Source organism: Podarcis filfolensis, assembly GCF_964270895.1.
Source record: "Podarcis filfolensis genome assembly, chromosome: 7".
NCBI classification, from domain to species: Eukaryota; Metazoa; Chordata; class Lepidosauria; order Squamata; family Lacertidae; genus Podarcis; species Podarcis filfolensis.
In genome coordinates this window covers 53,720,261-53,742,150 of record NC_139603.1, presented here as the reverse complement: position 1 = coordinate 53,742,150, position 21,890 = coordinate 53,720,261, and the positions used below count along the sequence as shown (strand labels likewise).

The 21,890-nt window shown below is 43.6% G+C and overlaps 1 protein-coding gene across 1 annotated transcript; it reads left to right on the top strand.

Moving 5' to 3' along the window:
- The first annotated feature begins 5,694 nt into the window (after positions 1-5,694).
- Positions 5,695-17,087, top strand: LOC310766631 (DGAT1/2-independent enzyme synthesizing storage lipids-like). The gene is made up of 7 exons (XM_083623101.1): positions 5,695-5,849; positions 7,315-7,689; positions 9,751-9,915; positions 11,442-11,632; positions 12,808-12,868; positions 14,506-14,645; positions 16,890-17,087. Exons 2-7 carry the CDS (start codon positions 7,410-7,412, stop codon positions 16,992-16,994), a joined length of 942 nt encoding a protein of 313 aa, XP_083479227.1. The 5' UTR covers positions 5,695-5,849; positions 7,315-7,409; the 3' UTR covers positions 16,995-17,087.
- The last annotated feature ends 4,803 nt before the right edge of the window (positions 17,088-21,890 follow it).

Below are 21,890 nucleotides of genomic sequence, written 5' to 3'. Positions count from 1 at the left end.
AAGGAGAACTTCCCAACTCTCTTGAAACCTTTCTCACCCACGCATAACAAAACGACATGAGTGACTCCGCCCAGAACTCATGTGGCAGATGTGAACTAAGCAATTGCGCATTCATCCCCTTTTGCAATTCTTTGTTCACCCGTACACAGACACCCCTGTTCCACGCTTCCGCTGAAACAGCAACCTTGTGTCTTATCCCTTCCTTCTGCAGGAACCTCTGGAAATCCTGTAAAAGAAAAATCTGCTTCTCATCTGTCAAAAGACAATCAATGTTAGCATCATGCACATTTTTAACCTTGTCACAAAACTCCTGAAACCTTTCCAAGGCTTCTTGTGGCCTCTTTAACACATAAACCCAGACAAAGTTAGAGAAATGATCCACACACACAAGATAAAATCTTGCATTGCCTCTAGATGGTTCTAGAGGACCAATCACATCAGCATACACCCGCTGAAACGCTCTGTTGACCCTGGCCACCTTCTTGGCGCTCGTTTTGGTCACACCTGCAAGAGAAATCAAGTTAGACTCAGAATTACATTCCATGTAATCACTTTGGTCAAAAGTCAACAAATACAGTCCATCTTTCTCTCTGGCAGAAAGATACAACTCTCCATCTTTGAAGATCTTGCAGCTCTCAGCATCATAGGACAGTTTCAGTCCTTTCTTTGCAATCTGCGAAACACTCAGCAGATTGAACTTCAATTCAGGAACCAAGTAAACATTGTGTATAGTCAGGTTCAGACTCTTAAGATACACAGTTCCAACCCCGGTCGCCTCCAGCTCCTGACCGTTGGCTTGTTTCACAGCGAAGCTTTGCCTCTTAAACGTCGAAAAGAGCTGCTTGTGCGGAGACATATGCACAGTACAGCCCGTATCGATTATAAAAGAGTGTCCAACTTCTGGCGTAGTTCCTTTCGCCATCAGGGCCTTTGCAGGTTTCACCGAAGACTTGGTAGGACCTTTGCCTGCTGCCTCAGGCTTTGCTGAGCGGCCCTTCGCTCCTTTCGGCTGGCGTGGCTTCTTGCAGTTCCGCTGAAGATGCCCAGCCTGTCCACAATTGTAACATCGGACAACGTTCAAAGCTACAGCATCCTCTCCAGTAGCAACATCAGTGGGGGAATTAGAACTCCGTTCTTCCCTCCCCCTGTCCTGTACATCCATTTTGAATCCAAGTCTCAGCTCTTCACCCTCGAGCTAGTAAAATCCAAAAGTCTCTTTTGAGCTGTTTTTCTGCCTCTCTCAGGCAGGCAATCTCCAAGCTGTCTGAAAGTCAAAACAACTTTGCTTTCCCAGTGCTCTGACTGAGCCAGCCCCAGGTGTCAGTATCTTTCCCTGTACTGACTGTCGTTGCTTAGCAACTGTGCATACCTCTTCTTCCTTATCTCACCACAAGAATCTCTGGTATGCAAGCCTAGCTCTCAGAGCTGTTTTTCCAAACGCAGCTCTCCTGTGAACCAGCTTCAATCTGCATTCACACTTTTATTCAGCATACCTTTTCGGGGCTCCGATGCTTGGAAAACACCCCCTCTCGGTGTCCAGCCGTCTGTTCAGCTTCTGGCTGCAATGCAGACGTTATCTTCTTTCCTTGGTGCAGAGGATGGCACACGATCCATCAACCTCTCACCTCTCATGCTGACTCCCATGGATCAGATAACCAGCAGCGTATGCTACCATATGTTGGAATCTTCAAAGCCATATCAGTCAGAGGAATTGGCCACTCTCCAGGTGCCCGGCTTTGATTCCTTGTTGACCTCCCCCGTCAGCGACTCCCGGCAAGACAAGGCGAGGTCTCTATCGGCCGATCCTCCTCAACGTGAGAAGAACACAACCATCCCTCCTCCCTCATTCCCCAGGGAGGGGAGAGAGACAGACAGAAATGTATTTACATGCCTTTATTTCTGTCTTTCCAGCAGTGCAGAGAAAACATGTCTGCACTATCTCAACACCAATAGCAGAGAGGGAATAACTCCACCCATGTACTTCTGGTACAGGGTCATGTGACACTCTGAGCTAACATCCGGTGCTCAGTGCACATAATAGACTGTTCCTTGTTCCCACGGTACAGTCCCATAACATCAACATCCTGTTTGGCTTTCCAGCCATCTGGAGCACTCAGCAGCATTGCTCCTTTTTCGTAACATTTGTTTCTGAAGATGATGTATGGCCCTGTGAACAAAGGCCAAGCTTTAGATCTGAAAATCATTGGGTGTGTTTCGGAATGTTATTACAGAGCTGGGAGGTAGATATTCTTGAGAGATATCCCTCACAGTATTATGGTCATTGGCATGATGCCATGGACATAGATTGTGCCATGGAAATACCATATTTTTTGCTCCATAACAAGCACTTTTTTCCTCCTAAAAAGTAAGGGAAAATGTCTGCGCGTTTAATGGAGCAAAAGCACTGGACGGCAGAGGGATCCCTCGGCTGCGGCTGCAATCGCGAGCTGAGGGATGCCTCTGAAGGGATGAGCAAGCAAAGTGAGAGCTGCGCAAAGCGAAACAGAAGCCATGTAAGCAGCTCTTGCTTTGCTTGTGTTAAAGCAAGAAAATCGAGATCCACTTACACGCTCTGTGCATAATATTTTTCTACTTTTTTCCTCCTCTAAAAACTAGGTGCTTCTTACAGTCAGATACATCTTATGGAGCGAAAAATACAGTAAATATTTGGTCACAGTATCGGAAAATCAATCATACTTGTTGCAATTTTTGTGTGGTATTCATTCAGAAGTGGCTCCATTCTTAAGATGAATGTTTTGCCGAGAATGTTGTTTTTGTTTGCAGATTGTGGATAAAATGGATTGTTTCAAGAGGTGGCAGAAAGACATATCTAGATTTGTCTGGCAGGGCAAAAAGCCCAGAATAAAATTTAAGATATTAACTGATGCAAAAGAAAGAGGGGGGTTTGCCCTGCCGGACTTAAAATTGTATTATGAATCGGCGGCTTTTTGCTGGCTGAAAAACTGGCTGCTTCTTGAAAACACAGACATTTTGGATCTGGAAGGGTTCAATAATAGGTGTGGTTGGCATGCATATATATGGTATGACAAGGTTAAAATTCACCAAGGTTTCAAAAACCATATTGTTAGGAAAGCACTATATAATGTTTGGATTCGGTATAAAGATCTGTTGGAAAACAAAACCCCTAGGTGGCTGTCACCAATGGAAGCTAAGGAAGTGAAAAAACTTAATATGGAATCTAAATGGCCAAAATACTGGGAAATTATAGAACAAGAGGAGGGAAAAGTGAAATTGCAGAGCTATGAGAAATTGAAGTCTAAAGTAAGAGACTGGCTTCATTATTACCAGATAAATGAAGTTTTCAAACAGGACAGATATGGGACTGGCCGAGATGACTGGCAGAATCCGCGACCAAGGAAAAGAGACGGTGGAAGAAGATTGGAAGAAATTTAAAGTTTATCTTAAGAACTGTTGTAAAATTAATGAGTGCTAAAATGTCATGGGTAATGTAAAACAGAATTGCAGCGATAAATGATTGGGTAAGAGAAAAAGGATCAAAGAAATTGAATCATAAGTAATTGAAATTAGGGGTTGCTGAAAAAGTTTAAAATAGGGATGCAGGAAAGGGAGGTATGGGGAAGTCGTTGAAATAAGGTTTAAGAAAAAAAGGTTATGAAATTATACGTGTTTATATGTTTGTTTGTCTATGTATTGTTAGTTGTGAAGTGTCTCAATTCATGTTGGAAAATCAATAAAAAATTATTTTTTAAAAAAAACAGAAGTGGCTCCATTCTTGTCATCCTGATAGCATCATTGATTGAAGTTCTGACGGCCCACATAGTGAGAGTTTCAACAATGCAGGGTGAATATCACCTTAGTGGGGTGTTCCAGCCCATTTCAAAACCACGCCAGCATAGTTGGAGGTGTGGGTGTACCTAGCAATTAAGGAGGCACAGCAACTGCAGGACACATTTTCTTACATGCCACTGCATTGCACCATGGTGGGTTACAGCAGTTTCAGAGTGTGAAGGGGCACTGCTGCTCACCTGACCTCTGACTGGTCACATTGCTGCTGCTTAACAGGAGGTAGAGGGGGAAAGGCAAGTTGGAAGCGAGGTCAGCATGGTATAAACAAACAAGCAGGATCACTGGAGTGGCTCCATTGATGTGTTTAATTCACACCACCTTGCCACTATCTTCCCCACTCTCCCTCTACTTCCAGGTAAGTAGAAGTGATGCAATACACTGGTTTGTTCCCCCCACAAAACCCTCAGCTATTGGATTACAAAGAATTAACCCCCTTCCCTCAATCATATATCTGAATATTTATCCCAGTTGTAATGATTTATCCCAGTTGTACAATTTTGAAGCAGTTATTTCCCATATTCTTTCTGCTGCCTTCACTACCATCTTACCTCCATATTGGAGAAGCAGATAGCTTCTCCTGAATAGGCTGTACCAAGAAAAGGAAGGAACAGCAAAATGATATAAAGATAAAAGAGAATTGATCCTTCTAGTCCTTTGCAATCTCTCATTTTCTTAGTTGTTTCCTTGTCCAAAGCCATTAGTTCTAAAACATTCAGGTGTTGAGATAAGACTGTGGAGAAAGGGTCCATTTGGCCAGTGGGAGCTGTTGCATTAGGGTAGATGAGCCAAATTCAGGCTGTGCAATTAAAACTGATAAAACGGCAATCTGCCCTCTGCCAGGCCCTTCCTGTCTGCCTTCACACTTATGACATGGGGATGCCACTGCCTGGCAGTTTTTTCCTCCTCAATTCCTGTTGCCGTTGTAGTATTCAGCAGAGACGAGGACTGGGGGCATAAGTACAATCAGTGGCTCTGGGTTTTCTTTTTGTTGGCATTCCTGCCTTCTGCACTACCCAGCCAAACAGGTGCCTTTTTATTTCCTCCACCCACATGCCAAAAGAACCTTTACCTATTCGGCCTTTGCAAGGGTTGGTGGGCTTCTGTGGCACATTTGTCTTGGCTACTTTCATATCACTTTCATTTTTTTTGAGAAATAAACGTTAAGACCACCATATGTGTATGTGATTACAGTATTGCTCTGACATAACTGACGAATGCATGTTGGACCCCCACCTGACAATATTGAACATGTACCGAAAGCCGGAGACCCTTTGATGTCAAAGCATGTCAACCTGGAATTTCTGGAGCTCCTGAGAAAGCAAAGCATACTGCAGGAGCAACGAGTGAAGAAGCTTTTTGATGAGCTGCCTGCAGAAAAATCAGCATGGCAGAATTTAACCAATCAATCAAACAGATGGTATTGGAGATCTTAGACAATGCCTAGAGCACAAGTAGCTGGTCAAGTTTATTAGAGTAGGATTGATTACTGAGGTTGATTACTTGAGATTCAGTATTCAAACCTAGTAGGTCTTAATGAAATCCACATACGCATGCTGCTGTAGAATTAAATGGCAGGTCCAATCGAAGAGCTTTTACAGTGCTAGGAATCAATATTGTAAACATGACATGTTACTAAGGTTTACGTATTGCAGGATGATCCTTTTACATGCATATCTTGTCACAATTCCTACCTTTCCTCCTTAATCAATAACTGGTTTTCTGTGACCCAGTATGTTATCGTTCAAAATGACTGCTATTGTAGATGTGATCTCATCAGTTATCCTTAATTACAAATGGCAACAACTTCCAAATAGCAGGCACTCTAAGCACTCCCTCTTTTTCACAATTCTTCGTTTCCTCATTCAGATGGCACACCCATCAGAGGCTCTTTAAACAGCCACATAAAGGGACATGTCTCCATAGGGGTGGAAATTAGCCTATGGAAAAGTGCACCAGACAAGACTTCTGCTGCTCCCAGAGAGAGGTGACTGAAGCAAAGGCAATTTAGGCTTACCAGGAATGTAAGTAAAAATTTTTGTTCAGTGAATCATAAAGTGTAGAGTTGGAAAGGTCCCAAGGGTCATCTAGTCAACCCCCTGCAATGCAGGAATCTCATCAAAGTCTCTCATTCAATTTGAAACCATACTGGACCCTGCTTCGTTTGCAAATGTGCTAGTAGTTGTGCTATATGTCACTTCCTGAGCAGGCATCAGCAGAGAGAGAGAGAGAGAGAGAGAGAGAGAGAGAGAGAGAGAGAGAGAGAAATGCTGTCTGTCCTTCAATGTGCTTTAGGGCTGGGCGATATCAGGTTTATAACATCACAATATATTACCAGCTAAATACCACAATATCTCAATACATCACATGATATATCTGCGGCTGCAGAGCGCCTTGCCAGGCTCTTGGAGAAGTGACCCTTTCTCACTTTCCTTAATACTCCAGCAGTGGGGGTTGGGGAGACCTTTTTAAAAAGTATAAAATCAATCTATAATGAGCAGACGGCCAATATAATTGTAAACAACACATCAGGAAAATGTATGATATATAAAGGGATGAGGCAAGGTTGCTCAATGTCCCCGCTGTTATTTATATTAATATTAGAAGTACTGGCTCAAAATATAAGGATTAACAATAAAATCAATGTAACAACAGTGGGCCAACAAAATTACAAATTGAAAGCATTCGCGGATGACATCGTATTAACTTTAGAACAACCCAGAATGAGCATACTGGAGGTGACAGAAGGGATAAGTAGATTTGTAAAATTGGTTGACTGCAAACAAAATAAAGGGAAAATCAAGATGCTGCTAAAAAAAAAAAGAATAATCAAACAAAAAAAGACATCGAATCGGAATGTGGGTGGGAAATAGAAACAAAAATAAAATATCTGGGGATTTGGTTAACAATAAAAAAACATAATATCTATCAAGACAACTATGTAAAAGCTTGGAAAGCAAGAAAGATTTGGAAATATGGGAGAGAATGAATCTATCACTGTTTTGGCCATCCAAATGAATGTCCTTCCAATTATAAATGATATCTGATGTTTCATAGAGTGGCAGAAAAAAGTATTCAGGTTCATATGGCAGGGAATGAATCCCAGAGTAAAATTTAAAATTATGATTGATGAAAAGAAAGAGGAGGTTTGCCCTGCCAGACCTTCAACTTTACTTCAAGGCATCATGCCTATGTTGGATAAAAGATGCTCTCTGTTACTGTTTTTGAAAATGCAAAAAACAAAACAAAACAAACAAAAACCTTCAGCAGTGGAATGAAACCAGCTTGCTTTACAACAGATAAATGATGGAGTCATATATTTGTAATTTTGGAAGTCTCCATGATGGACGTTGGAAACACAATACGGCAACTTGGCAAGTTACAGTGGGGAAAACTAGGAAAATATTAAGCAGCATGAGATTTTCATGTATTCATGAATGTTTCTGGGATAACAGATCAAACCAATGTACTGCATTTTCTGTTTTCCAGGTAAACAGTGGGGGAAATAGCATCACAACTGAAGAAAATTTCACTTCATATATTTATTTCATTGGCATACGCTTGGTGCTTCAGATCAGGAAACAATGACCTGGTTTACTCAAATGCTGCAAAACTTGATTAGTTTTCCTTATTTAGAAGAATACCTGAGCTCAGTGGTTCACCCTTGGTGGTTTCGTAAGCTTCTGATTTTGCTTTCTTCATTAATGATAGATATATATTTGGTTGGCTGTGCTTGCTCATTTGGGCTATATGTTTACATGAAGATGAATAAGCACCAAGAAACTGGTCCTGATAGCAAAATTTGGAAAAAGCCAAGGAAGTTTTTTGCTCATATTGTAGATATATATGGAAAGATATGGCATGGTGAGTAAAAGTTTCTTTCATAGCAATAATTCTTCCTTATGAGTCACTATAATTTCATAGGACGGGATCAGAATTTCAGGCTTGAAGCACTGGAACAATAGTTGCCACAGTGAATCCGGACTGGACCTCTGAACCCCCCTCAGAGTCACAACAGCTACAAGTTTGGGTTGGCTACATAAGGATTGAAACAAAGGCATAGCTATTTATTTACGTACAGTGGTACCGCAGGTTAAGTACTTAATTCATTCCGGCGAAAAACAAAGCATTTTATGAAGTATGAAACTAAGGTGGTTCTGTGAACCGCCCTGAGGCCTCCAGGTATAGGGTGGTATATAAATTCAATAAATGATAAAATAAATAAATAAGACAGATTACAAAAGAAAGGGTCAGCTGGTGGCTGCATAAACACCATACATTTAAACCACATTTTAAGTATGCTTCTTCTGCAAAAGAAACCTGGAGAATTTGTTTACCCCTCACAGAGACACAATTAGCAACTATGTACAGTGGTACCTCGGGTTACAGACGCTTCGGGTTACAGAACTTTGCTTCAGGATGAGAACAGAAATCGCACCATGGCGGCGTGGCGGCAGCAGGAGGCCCCATTAGCTAAAGTGGTACCTCAGGTTAAGAACAGTTTCAGGTTAAGAATGGAACTCCAGAATGAATTAAGTCGTTAACCTGATGTACCACTGTAGTTGCTATGGAGGTCAAAAGTGAGTTCCCAACGGGTTTGCAGTTCCATTTGTTGCCGGGCTGACCCAGCTGTCAAACTGTGATCTCTGGACTCGAATGCACTCCTGCAGCAGGCTGCCTCGAATTTCTGTTCTCATCCTGAAGCAAAGTTCTTAACCTGAGGTACTATTTCTGGGTTAGTAGAGTCTGTAACCTGAAGCATCTGCAACCCGAGGTACCACTGTATGTACACAAACTACAGAATTTGCCAGCACAGGATGTGGTGATGGCTACTAATTTAGACGGACACTGCGGGAAACAGGATGGTCTAATACAGAGGCCTTTGTTCTCAGTGCTTCCCACAGGTCTCATGTTACTGTAAGTGTTGAAACTTAAATCAGAAATACACGACTAAAACCAAGTTTGGGCCATAAGGATGAGACCGTGTAGCTACTTAGGGCATGGTCGGGGGGGGGGGTGTCTAGGAAGCAGCTTTCTCACTTGGTAGAAAGAGATTCAGAGAATGGTCTGAAGATGCCTGAAGTTGGAGCTCTTTGGGACGGGGAAGAAATATACTCCAGGCCCTGGATAGCTCTCATACAGAAGGGGGATATTACTCTTTAAATTAAAGAAGTCTCAGAAAACTTTAGTATAACTATAACAACATATTAAACTGTCTCAAGTGCTCAACCCTATATAAAAGCTTAAAGTAGACTAAAACAGCAAAACACAGTTTTAGCTCACTCAAAGACTGGGCAAAAATGTTTCCACCTGTGCTCAAAAGGAAGCAAGGAAGGAACATTCTACGAGACGAGAAATCCCTTCATTCATTAAGGGACCACCTGAGAGAAAGTCTTGATCTGTGTGGTTGACAACCTAGCATCCAGAATGATGGAGCATATTGTCGTTGTTGTTTAGTCATTTAGTGGTGTCTGACTCCTTGTGACCCCATGGACCAGAACAAGCCAGGTACTCCTGTCTTCCACTGTCTCCCACGGTTCGGTCAGACTCATGCTGGTAGCTTCGAGAACACTGTCCAAACATCTCGTCCTCTGTCGTCTCCTTCTCCTTGTGCCCTCAATCTTTCCCAACATCAGGGACTTTTCCAGGGAGTCTTCTTTTCTCATGAAGTGGCCAAAGTATTGGAGCCTCAGCTTCAGGATCTGTCCTTCCAGTGAGCACTCAGGGCTGATTTCTTTAAGAATGGATAGGTTTGATCTTCTTGCAGTCCATGGGACTCTCAAGATTCTCTTCCAGCTTCATAATTCAAAAGCATATAACAGAGCTTTTAACCTGATCTTAAATTTATATTTTTTTTCTGAACCACACTGATTTCCTCCAGTAATGGTTGCAATATTTCTTTGTTTCATTTTGTATTATTTTCAGGTTACGAACTTACTGGTATAGAACATATCCCTAAAGGACCAGGGATTATTATTTATCATCATGGAGTTATCTCTATCGGCTATACCATTTTTGCGGCTAGATATTTTTTAGAGACGGGGAGAATATGCTTTTCATTAATTCATCATGCCGTGTATTGGATACCAGGTAAATTATTTAAATTTAAATCATGCTTTTTTACATAAAACATGTAAAATATGACATAAAACAATGCTATAAGCTATGAAACAATGCTATAAAATATAAAACTGTACATCAGGAAAGCAGGTAGAAACAACTGATAAATAAAATAGCAGCAACAGGTGAAATAGTTTAGTTAGTGCAGATGAAGGTACTTTCTCACCAAGTCATTGCTACTAAAATAGAATGAATGCAGGATGAATAATTATTTCCAATTCACAACTGAGTCAGCAGAAATGCTCTCCATGAAGAAATGCCGTGCTTTTCTGTCTACATTCTTCCTCAGAGATCTAAAAACTGAGGAATCTGGATAATGTGTCATCTGATTCCTATGCTATGACTACAAGCTCTCATGTAATAATTGCTGTTCACTTTAATACCAGAACAGGACAAGGCGTAGGCTTTGGGGTGTCTAAGTTGATGATTTCCTCAAGTACAAAGAGTTTTGCAAAGTTCAGTCATTAGTAAAGATGGGATATTCCTTATTGGAAAGAACAACGCAAAGTATGGGATTCTACTTGGGAGCATCTGCACTAGCAAACAACCTGTGCAAAATCACTGTATTCAGACACCACTGGGTGGCAGCTTGCATGGGGTGGGAGCTACAGCTAAGGAAAAGGGCAGAAGCCCAAGTGAAGCCCCAAAGACATGTCCGTGGCTTTCATAGCAAGCCCAACCTATCACCAAATCTGCACACAGATCCCAGAAAACATGGCCCCACCCAAACACATGGCCAATCAAGCACTCCCACACACAGCTTTTATGCCCCCATGTGACTGCAATCAAACACACGTGGCACCCTTGCTGTAGTGTTCATGGCCCTCCACTGCCACTCCCCCCACATCATCTTCCTCTGCATGCACACAGCAGCCACCCCAGGAAACTATGACATCACAGAAAGGTCATTTGAAGGAAGGAGTCCAAAGAGACCCAGTAGCACAGAGTGCTGTTTGGAGTTTTTCCACTAGGTTAATTAATGCAGCATATAACCTCCACCCATATATCTGTGTACCAATCTCTGCTGGTGGAGGCATTTTTCCATCAGCATTGTCTCCTCTGTGCCATGCGTGTATCTCTCCCCCCCCCCCCGTGTGTGTATCTACTATATCCAAAAGCTCTGCACCCTAAAGGGATTGAAGGTTTGGATGGTGGAACAAGGCACTGTGAGCTGTATTTTTATCATAATGCAAACTTGAATGTATTACAGACTTGACTTGAGGAACACATGTCTCAAAAGTTCCCACCTCAGCACTCAATCCCACTCAATGTGCTTTCCAAAAAAAAGCCTACTGTCAGAACCTCTGAGCAAAAGAGGAATTAGCATAAAGTCCCCATCCATGAAGTCCTTGTTAAAATGTATTAGCAGAGAGCTATGCTTGTGATCCATAATAGTGCAATATCTTTGGAATAATGACACTTGTATTGAATCCACACTATTTCCTAAATAAGTTTCACATAAAATGCATTCTTCTATTTGGGGATTATTTTTTCAGGGCTGCAGATGTTTTTTTATGTGCTCGGGTTGAAATCTTACAAGAAAGCTGAAATTGTGGAAATAATGAAGAAAGGCCATTTACTGGGCATTTCACCTGGTGGAGCTAGAGAAGCACTGTATAGTCACGATTACTGCATAATGTGGGGTAAACGCACAGGTTTTGCTCAAGCAGCTTTGGAGGCGAAAGTGGTGAGTGATCTTTGTGCAATTTGCATTGCCTTCACGATTATCCTAGATAAGATGTAATATGTTGACATCCTTGATCCAGCATCCAAAAAAGCTGAGGATGGCAAATATCCTGTTTGGGGGTCAAATGATATCTGGAGTGCCACAGCTCTCCCCAACACTGCTTTAAAACAAACCTTTACATATCGTAAATCCCTACTGCTTTTGAGTCTCAAGAAGATTTGCAATTGCCTCAATTATTTTATCCCTTATTGCTTCACCAGGTTGCTGAGCAATAGATCTAAATCATAAAAGAATCTCTTTTTGCCTCAATTCAATTAAAGCCAAATTGTCTGCCAATAGTTCCTGAGATGCTATAGCTGCCGCCAGTTGAATCCAGGGCGGAGGAGTATAAAAGTTTGAATGTTTTTTTTTTAAAAAAGAAAGTTTTCAAAGTTCGTATCCCCCTGTCCCCCTCCCTTTATTTCCAATGGCAGAGTTTCTTTGTTCGCTTCAGTGCTTCAGCCATCTGGTTCCCATGCAGGGTAGTCACCAATTCCAGAGAAGACTCTCCTTTTGTTCTCCTGGAAATTTGCCAAATTAATCCAAATGCTAAAGACACTTGAATATTAAATCCCCTTTTCCTTGGTTTTATTTTCTGGGAAATCTGCTGCTCGCTGAGTAGGAAATTCGAGGCAGCTTGCTGCTGGAACACATTGGAGCCCAGAGATCAGAGTTTGACAGCCGGGTTAGGCCAGCACCAAATGGAACCTCAGACCCATTGGGAACTCGCTTTTGACCTCCACAGGAACCCTCAGAGTCCTAGTCATCCCCAAGACCTTTTTCGGGTGCTTGTTGCCTATGAGTTGCCCCCAAACTCCAAAAAGCACCGGCCGGTTGGCTGAACCTGGCTTCCTTTCCCCCTCAGGGCAAACCAGGAAATTCTCCCCCCCCCCGCCCTTAAATTCCTGAAAATCTGGAGGACAGCTTCTGAATTTTCTTCATCTGAGAGATTTGAATAGATGTGTCAGGAATTTTAAAGCCAATTACATTATCATTTATGAGTTGCTTCTCATTATAATCCCAGATGTGAAGCATTCTTCGTAATCCATAACAAAAATTAAGGCTTGGTTGGGACAAAATAATTATCCAATCCTCACCTTTCTTTTCATGCTTGTTTCATCTTTTTTCTTTTTTAGCCCATCATCCCTATTTTTACACAAAACAGTTGTGAAGCATACAGGACCATTGGAAAGACAAGTAAGTTAAATACCTTGGTTGATCAAGAGATCTCAGGCAATATACATTTTAATAATACTGAATGACCTTTTTAAAAGAATATCTATTTACTACTCACTAATAGATTTTATTCCATGTACACTTATCTGCAAAAGCTGTGCTGCCTGCCTCAGTACTGAGTGAACATGCCCTTGCTTAGTTTTCTATTAGATTTAACAGAAAGCTATAATCGATAAATGTGGGAGCAACCCTAAAATCGAGGGGAACTGAACAGGAAACATACCATATTTTGTAGTCTATTGTACACAACTTATGACTGATTGCAAAGAGCTGATAAGAGCTGACTGAATATCTTGTACAGTGGTACCTCAGGTTAAGTACTTAATTGGTTCTGGAAGTCTGTACTTAACCTGAAGCATTCTTAACCTGAAGCGGACTTTCCCATTGAAAGTAATAGAAAGTGGATTGATCCGTTCCAGATGATCAAAAAACACCCCCTAAAACAGCAATTTAACACAAATTTTACTGTTTCACGAGACCATTGATCCATAAAATGATGGCAATAATCAATGTAAAGGTAAAGGTAAAGGGACCCCTGACCATTAGGTCCAGTCGTGACCGACTCTGGGGTTCCGGTGCACATCTCGCTTTATTGGCCGAGGGAGCTGGTGTACAGCTTCCGGGTCATGTGGTCAGCATGACTAAGCCGCTTCTGGCGAACCAGAGCAGCGCATGGAAATGCCGTTTACCTTCCCAGCGGAGCGGTACCTATTTATCTACTTGCACTTTGACGTGCTTTTGAAGTGCTAGGTTGGCAGGAGCAGGGACCGAGCAATGGGTGCTCACCCCGTTGCAGGGATTTGAACCGCCAATCTTCTGATCGGCAAGTCTTAGGCTCTGTGGTTTAACCCACAGTGCCACCCGGATCCCCAATAATCAATGTACTGTACTATATAATAAATAAGACAGTATTTTAGATGAAAAGAATTAAAATTTATTTCCAAACTCACTGTTTGGAGGGGGCTCCGGGTCCTCTTCCACAATCACAATCGGATTGGCTCCCGGCATTCGTGGAGGCCTCAGAGAGCTCCTGTGGCTGGAACTCAGTCGCATAGCCTCTGCAGCCACAGTGGATGTCGGGGTTTGGATCCCTGCATTTGCGGAGCCCTGCAGGCACTGTGGACGTCAGGACTAGGCTCCTGGCATTCGCAGAGCCGCTCTAGGCACCGCAAATGCCAGAGCTTGGCTCCCGGCATTTGCGGAGCCCTGCAGGCACCTCGGAGGTCGAGGCTTGGCTCCTGGCATTTGCAGAACCACTCTAGGCACCGCGGATGTCAGGGCTTGGTTCCCTGCATTCGCAGAGGCCTCTGAGAGCTCTGTAGGCCCCGCCGATGTCCAGGTTTGCTTCCAGGCAGCGGCGAGTCCTCCAAGAATTTGGACAACTTACTTCCAGGTTACAATAGTTCGTAACCCAAAAAAAGTAAGTTGAAGTGTTCATAACCCGAGGTACCACTGTATCTCTTTTCCCAAGCACTCATATTATTTAACTTTTCCTCTCTTCCTATTTATTGCAATTGCTAAACACTGAGAATGTCAACTAATTTCAGATTTGATATGGTGTAGCTCTCCTTCAGAATCTTCTTCCATTTCATACACAGGGCTGACAAAATGGCTGTATGAGAAAACTCGATGTATGCTTCTTCCCATTTACGGAGGGTTTCCAGTGAAATTGAGGACATTTATTGGAGAACCCATCCCATATGATCCAAATATAACAGCTGTAGAGCTGGCTGAAAGAGTAAGTTAACTCTAAACTTGGAAGTTTAAAAGCAGAATATTTCTTTTCCTCTTGGTTTCTCTTTCAGCTCTAAATTTTATTGTACGTATTGATTTCCTCATTCTATATGACCAGATATAGGGTTCATTAGATATACTTTTGTGCATTATGCCCATCACTCAATTTTCCCTCTCCTTAACTTGTTGAGACTAATTAAATGGAGAAAAAACTATGTGGTACAAAGAGAGATCTGCTCATGCAATGGGATTTCTTCTTCCCACTATATTAGGGTTGAGCATACAAAATACATTCTGGAGGTTTACCGTATTTTTCGCCCCATAGGACGCACCGGCCCATAAGGCGCACCTAGTTTTTTGGGGGGAAATAAAGGGGGGAATTATTTCCCCCCCAGGCGTGGGGCTGGGGCGGGGGAAGCCCAAGCTTCCCCGTACCCCAGCCCCCAGAACAGGCAGCTCTCCGCAAGCCGTGGAAGCCCAGCGTCGGGCTCCCACCGCTTGTGGAGAGCTGCGCGAAGCCTGGAGAGTCCGAGAGCGATGGCGAAGTTGCGCGCAGCTTCGCCATTGCTCTTGGAGCTTGCGGGGCTGGTGGTGGGGAAATGCCTGTGCTTCCCCCGACCTCAGCCCCCAGAACAGGTCCAAGAGCGATGGCGAAGTTGCGTACAGCTTCTCCATCACTCCCAGAGCTTGCCGGGCTGGGGGGATAGCTTCCTGAAGCCTGGAGAGCGAGAGGGGTCAGTGCGCACCGACCCCTCTCGCTCTCCAGGCTTCAGCGAAAGCCTGCATTCGCCCCATAGGATGCACACACATTTCCACTTCATTTTTAGAGGGGGAAAAGTGCGTCCTATAGGGCGAAAAATACGATATATCAATAATCAAATAATAGATCTTATTCTAATTGCTCCTGGTGAAAATTTTGGTCAATTGCATAAAAATTTGTTGAGCTGACCTTCTCTGGGGCCATTGGTCAGAAAGTTGAGATTTTTTGGGGGGGGGCGGTTGCCCTCTTCGCACCCCATCTGCCCACATGTGCAAAACAGAACCAGAGCAACTCACATAGGAGCCCGAAACAGCGCACACACAAATTTACCCTCCCCCAACTCGGATATTTCCTTAAAATTGAAAAAAGAAACCCCCCAGATGGCCCCAGGACCAGTCAGGGATTTCCCAAACATATGGCAACCCTATACTATGTGCCCCAGAATTTGCCTGACAAGGTACCTCCAAGCCACTGTAGTGCTAATTTTTGAGGATATGGAGAGGGTTGAAGAGGAAGACAATTCATTGTACACGTTGATATATGTTGCATGTACACACTGATGTGTGTTTAAGAGAGCATTGGATACAGCTTTGTTAAACGGTGCCATAATTCCTGACCAACTACCAAGCTATCAACTCTGAACCTGCAACACATTTGTAATTTGTTATATTTCATGCATCAGCAAGCTCCTATATGAGATGCCGTTTCACTGAATACAATGTCAAACACAGATACCATTTGTATGGTATTTCATTGCATGACTTATTCCACCTGCTAGTGCAGGGGATGTTACACTTCACCCCTTCCTCCAGGAAAACATTGGAATCTGAATCCCAAAGGGAGGGGGCTAAGGGGAGGAGCATGTAGGGTCCTGGTGGCTAATGGGAACGGGGTTGGAACTTTGTTTAGTATGCCTGGTCCTTCTCCAAGCACTTTCTCCTTGTTTTCTTCCTGCATCAAGTTTCAGGTATTGATTGTCTGTTTAAAGGGGCAGATAAGAAATTTCTTTCTGCGAGGGGTTATGCCTTGGTTGTCCTGAGGTTCGCTCCTTTTATCCTACATTGTAACAACCATGCAAGGTAACTACTGTGTACAAAGCAGCCCAAGGCACATATGTTTGATTGTTTCTCTGCCATTCTCATACAGTGCTCTTGGTAAACATAAAGAGAGTGGGCTGGATTCACTGAGAGATGAGCAGTTTCCTAGTGGGGGTTCCTCACCCTGGCTGCTCTGGCCCAAACCTCCATGTTGAAGAAGCCACTTTTGAGGGTTGAGAGACAAGGACTCTCATGCAACACATCTCTGTGTACAAAGTCAGTTGTGTATCCCAGAAAGAGGTCACATATTGTGCTTCTATAGCTGGAATAAATGGGTTGCCTCTAATTCTGATCCCGTTAGCTTTTTCCTCACAGATATTAATAACTGTGAATACCTATTTTGCAATCTACTCCTATTACACCATGTATTCCTCTGGTTTTCTTTCAACAGGCGAAGATTGCACTTGAAAATCTTCGGGATAAACACCAAAAAAGGCCAGGAAATATATTAAGAGCTCTATCAGAACGATTTGATAAGCATTACAAAGCTAACTAGTCCATATAAAATAGTTGCACTGTTTATGAGAAGGTGTCTGTAATAGGAAGCATTAATAATTATGTTATTAAAGCTAAGTTGATATACACAGTATTTTGCTGGATTGTATATGAATTATTTGGAAGGGTCCCTAGCTCAGTAGCTCAGCTGTGTGTGCAGAAGGTCCTACGTTTTTGAAGACGTACAAGTGCTTTTCTGCCCTATCCTGCAATATACCCAGAATTCCCCTTTTTGGGGAACTTGCACTAGTAGAGGCAGAATCAAAGAATATAACAAGAAGGCGAGTGTTTAACTAAACATGAAATAATATTACATGTGAAAGAGTAATGTCTATAAATTACCTGTATTAAAACAGTGGTACTTCTTTTATGTTTATAAAAGGGGGCTCCAAGATTTGAGCCCTATAATGCAAATCCTTTAAACCTATAGCAAGAAAAGTAGAGAAAACAAAAAATACAGCTGGAATTGGTGAAAAAAGTGACTGATCTACCAAAAACAGCCAACTCACCTATGAATCTGGATCTGGTGCCCGCCCCACATTAGCACCCCCCCCCCCGTTGAACACCCTCTTATCAGATGTCAAATAGATAAACAACTACACAACTTTCTGAAGACATCTGAAGGCAACCCTGCATCAGAAAGTTTTTAACTGATGATGTGTTGCTGTGTTTTTTATGTTCTAAGCTGGCCAGAGTGATTGGAACAACTAGGCTTTTACACACACACACAAAAAAAACCACACAAACACACACTATCTCTTTTATCTTTAGCTCCTGAAAGACTCAAGTTCCCATCTTAGCTGATTTCTTTCTTTCATAGCCTCAGTTATGAATACCAGAGTAGGCTGATCAGGATTCAAGAATTTTGGGGGCATTTGTTTCTGAAGATGATGTATGGCCCTGTGAACAAAGGCCAAGCTTTAGATCTGAAAATCATTGGGTGTGTTGAGGAATGTTATTACAGAGCTGGGAGGTAGATATTCTTGATGACGCCTCACAGTATTGTGGTCATGGGCATGATGCCATGGACATAGATTGTGCCATGGAAATACCATATTTTTCGCTCCATAACAAGCACTTTTTTCCTCCTAAAAAGTAAGGGGAAATGTTTGCGCGTTTAATGGAGCGAAAGCACTGGATGGCAGAGGGATCCCTCAGCTGTGGCTGCAGTCAAGAGCTGAGGGATGCCGCTGAAGGGAAGGGGAAGCAAAGTGAGAGCTGCGCAAAGCGGGACAGAAGCCATGTAAGCAGCTCTTGCTTTGCTTGTGTTAAAGCAAGAAAATCGAGATCCACTTACACGCTCTGTGCATAATATTTTTCTACTTTTTTCCTCCTCTAAAAACTAGGTGCGTCTTATGGTCAGGTACATCTTATGGAGCGAAAAATACAGTAAAAATTTGCATCATTGATTGAAGTTCTCACGGCCCACATAGTGAGAGTTTCAACAATGCAGGGTGGATATCACCTTAGTGGGGTGTGCCAGCCCATTTCAAAACCACGCCAGCATAGTTGGAGGTGTGGGTGTACCTAGCAACTAAGGAGGCATAGCAACTGCAGGAGACATTTTCTTACATGACACTGCATTGCACCATGGTGGGTTACAGCAGTTTCAGAGTGTGAAGGGGCACTGCTGCTCACCTGACCTCTGACTGGTCACATTGCTGCTGCTTAACAGGAGGTAGAGGGGGAAAGGCAAGTTGGAAGCGAGGTCAGCATGGTATAAACAAACAAGCAGGATCATTGGAGTGGCTCCATTTATGTGTTTAATTCACACCCACCTTGCCACTATCTTCCCCACTCTCCCTCTACTTCCAGGTAAGTAGAAGTGATGCAATACACTGGTTTGTCCCCCCCCCCCAAAACCCTCAGCTATTGGATTACAAAGAAATAACCCCCTTCCCTCAATCATATATCTGAATATTTATCCCAGTTGTAATGATTTATCCCAGTTGTAAGATTTTGAAGCAGTTATTTCCCATATTCTTTCTGCTGCCTTCACTACCATCTTACCTCCATATTGGAGAAGCAGATAGCTTCTCCTGAATAGGCTGTACCAAGGAACGGAAGGAACAGCAAAATGATATAATGATAAAAGAGAATTGATCCTTCTAGTCCTTTGCAATCTCTCATTTTCTTAATTGTTTCCTTGTCCAAAGCCATTAGTTCTAAAACATTCAGGTGTGTTGAGATAGACTGTGGAGAAAGGGTCCATTTGGCCAGTGGGAGCTGTTGCATTAGGGTAGATGAGCCAAATTCAGGCTGTGCAATTAAAACTGATAAAACGGCAATCTGCCCTCTGCCAGGCCCTTCCTGTCTGCCTTCACACTTATGACATGGGGATGCCACTGCCTGGCAGTTTTTTCCTCCTCAATTCCTGTTGCCATTGTAGTACTCAGCAGAGACGAGGACTGGGGGCATAAGTACAATCAGTGGCTCTGGGTTTTCATCTTGTTAGCATTCCTGCCTTCTGCACTACCCAGCCTAACAGGTGCCTTTTTATTTCCTCCACCCACATGCCAAAAGAACCTTTACCTAGTCGGCCTTTGCGAGGGTTGGTGGGCTTCTGTGGCACATTTGTCTTGGCTACTTTCATATCACTTTCATTTTTTTTTGAGAAATAAACGTTAAGACCACCATATGTGTATGTGATTACAGTATTGCTCTGACATAACTGACGAATGCATGTTGGACCCCCACCTGACAATATTGAACATGTACCGAAAGCCGGAGACCCTTTGATGTCAAAGCATGTCAACCTGCAATTTCTGGAGCTCCTGAGAAAGCAAAGCATACTGCAGGAGCAACGAGTGAAGAAGCTTTTTGATGAGCTGCCTGCAGAAAAATCAGCATGGCAGAATTTAACCAATCAATCAAACAGATGGTAAGGTAAAGGTCTCTACTAACTCTGTTAGAGACATTACACCAGCGGCTCATTTGTCCTTTAAATTGCGGTCCAGGGTTTTGAATGGCCGCTATGTGGACATTTTTGACCTGGCACTGCCGACTGCGAGCCTGGATGCTCAGGATAAAGCTTTTTCTGCCCTAAAGAAGCCGACTGTGCTTAAAAAGGCTGCTAGGACCGTTGAGCGCTGGCTGGACAGCTTCCAGGTCTTTGCTGGGGTTGTTTCGGATTCTTATCCTCGGAGAGCTTTGCATCTCTTTGTGTACATGTCTATTGTCCGCTCGGCTTACGCCATGGCTGGGGAAGAGGCCGCAATCCGATATGATGAAAATTTTCAACATCGCGCTGCTAAAATCCCTACGGCTCGATGGGACCGCAGGGATTTGGACGTGTGGTCCCACATTTTGAGAGGAAGGCCCTGGAACAGCCCAAGCCGAAAGCAGCCCCTGTTCGGCCCGGGCGTAAGATAATCTGTTGGGATTTTAACAAAGGAGTGTGCCAACTGCAGTCTTGCAGATATCCCCATGTGTGCGAGAAGTGTGGTGGGGGTCACGCCGCTACCAACTGCCAGGGTGGTAAGCGGCCCTTTCGAGGGGGAAAAGGGGGTGCTCAGCACCCCCCAAAGGCCACACCCTCAGCCTCCTCCGCTGGAACTGGAAAGTAGCGACTTACTGTCTATGGCGTATACGCCGGTAAGACTGTCAGCATTGTTGCCTTGGCTGCAGTCTTATCCTAAGCGCGAGGCTGCAGCTTATTTGCGGGAAGGGTTTTCAGTGGGTTTTAGGATTCCTGTAGCCACGGCGCCTGTGGCACGGAATCCTCGCAATCAGAAGTCGGTGCGGGAGATGCCTGATATCGCCCGCAGGAAGATTGGAAAGGAGTTGGCCTTACAACGTATGGCTGGCTCTTTTACAATACCCCCATTTCCTAAGTTGCATATTTCACCTTTGGGTATTGTCCAGGGAAATTTCGCCTTATTCATAACTTATCTCACCCTAGAGGCACGTCAGTAAATGATGTTATTCCCCCGGAGCTTTATTCAGTGAAATATGCATCCCTTGATCAGGCGATTGAGATGATCAGGAAATTTGGCCCTGGTGAAGTGTGACATTGAGTCGGCATTTCGCCTGCTACCTATTCATCCCGAGGACTTTTGGCTGTTGGGATTCCAATTTGAGGGAAAGTTTTATTTTGACAAGGCTATGCCTATGGGTTGTTCCGTAGCATGTGTGGCCTTTGAGTGTTTTAGTACCTTTTTGGACTGGGCCTTGTGTGTTAAGACTGGCCTAGTGGGCGTTTCCCATTATTTGGACGACTTTTTGTTGGCCTCAGCACACGACACGGGCAACTGCGTTGTGTTACTGGAGGCCTTTGCTTCCCTTATGGAAGAGCTGGGGGTCCCCTTGGTGGCAGATAAAATAGAAGGCCCAGCTACTCAATTGACCTATTTGGGCATTCGGTTGGATACCAATGCTCAAACATCCAGCTTACCCCCTGATAAGTTAATTACTTTACGTAGGGCTATTCAGGAGATCCTTCCTTTGAGGAAGGTTACCCTGAGGCAGCTCCAGTCCTTATTAGGTCATTTGAATTTTGCATGCAGAGTGGTGGCGCCTGGTCGCCCCTTCTGCTCCCGTTTGGCCAGGCTCACGGCCGGATTACGGGCTCTGCAGCATCAAGTGCGACTGTCAGCGCAGGTCTGGGCGGACCTGCAGGTTTGGTTGGAATTCTTAGAAGAATTCAATGGTGTATCCTTGTGGCAGGACGTTTTGTACCTCCACAATGATTTTCAGGTGCACTCTGATACTGCTGGTTCATTGGGATTTGGATTGTACTGGAATGGAAGATGGTGTGCCATGCGGTGGCCTCCTGACTGGCAAGGGGAAGCGATTATGCGAGACTTAACATTTCTTGAGTTTTTTCCCATTGCAGTAGCAGTGCATTTATGGGTCGCTGAATTCAGGGACCGTCGGATTTGTTTGTGGTCCGACAACC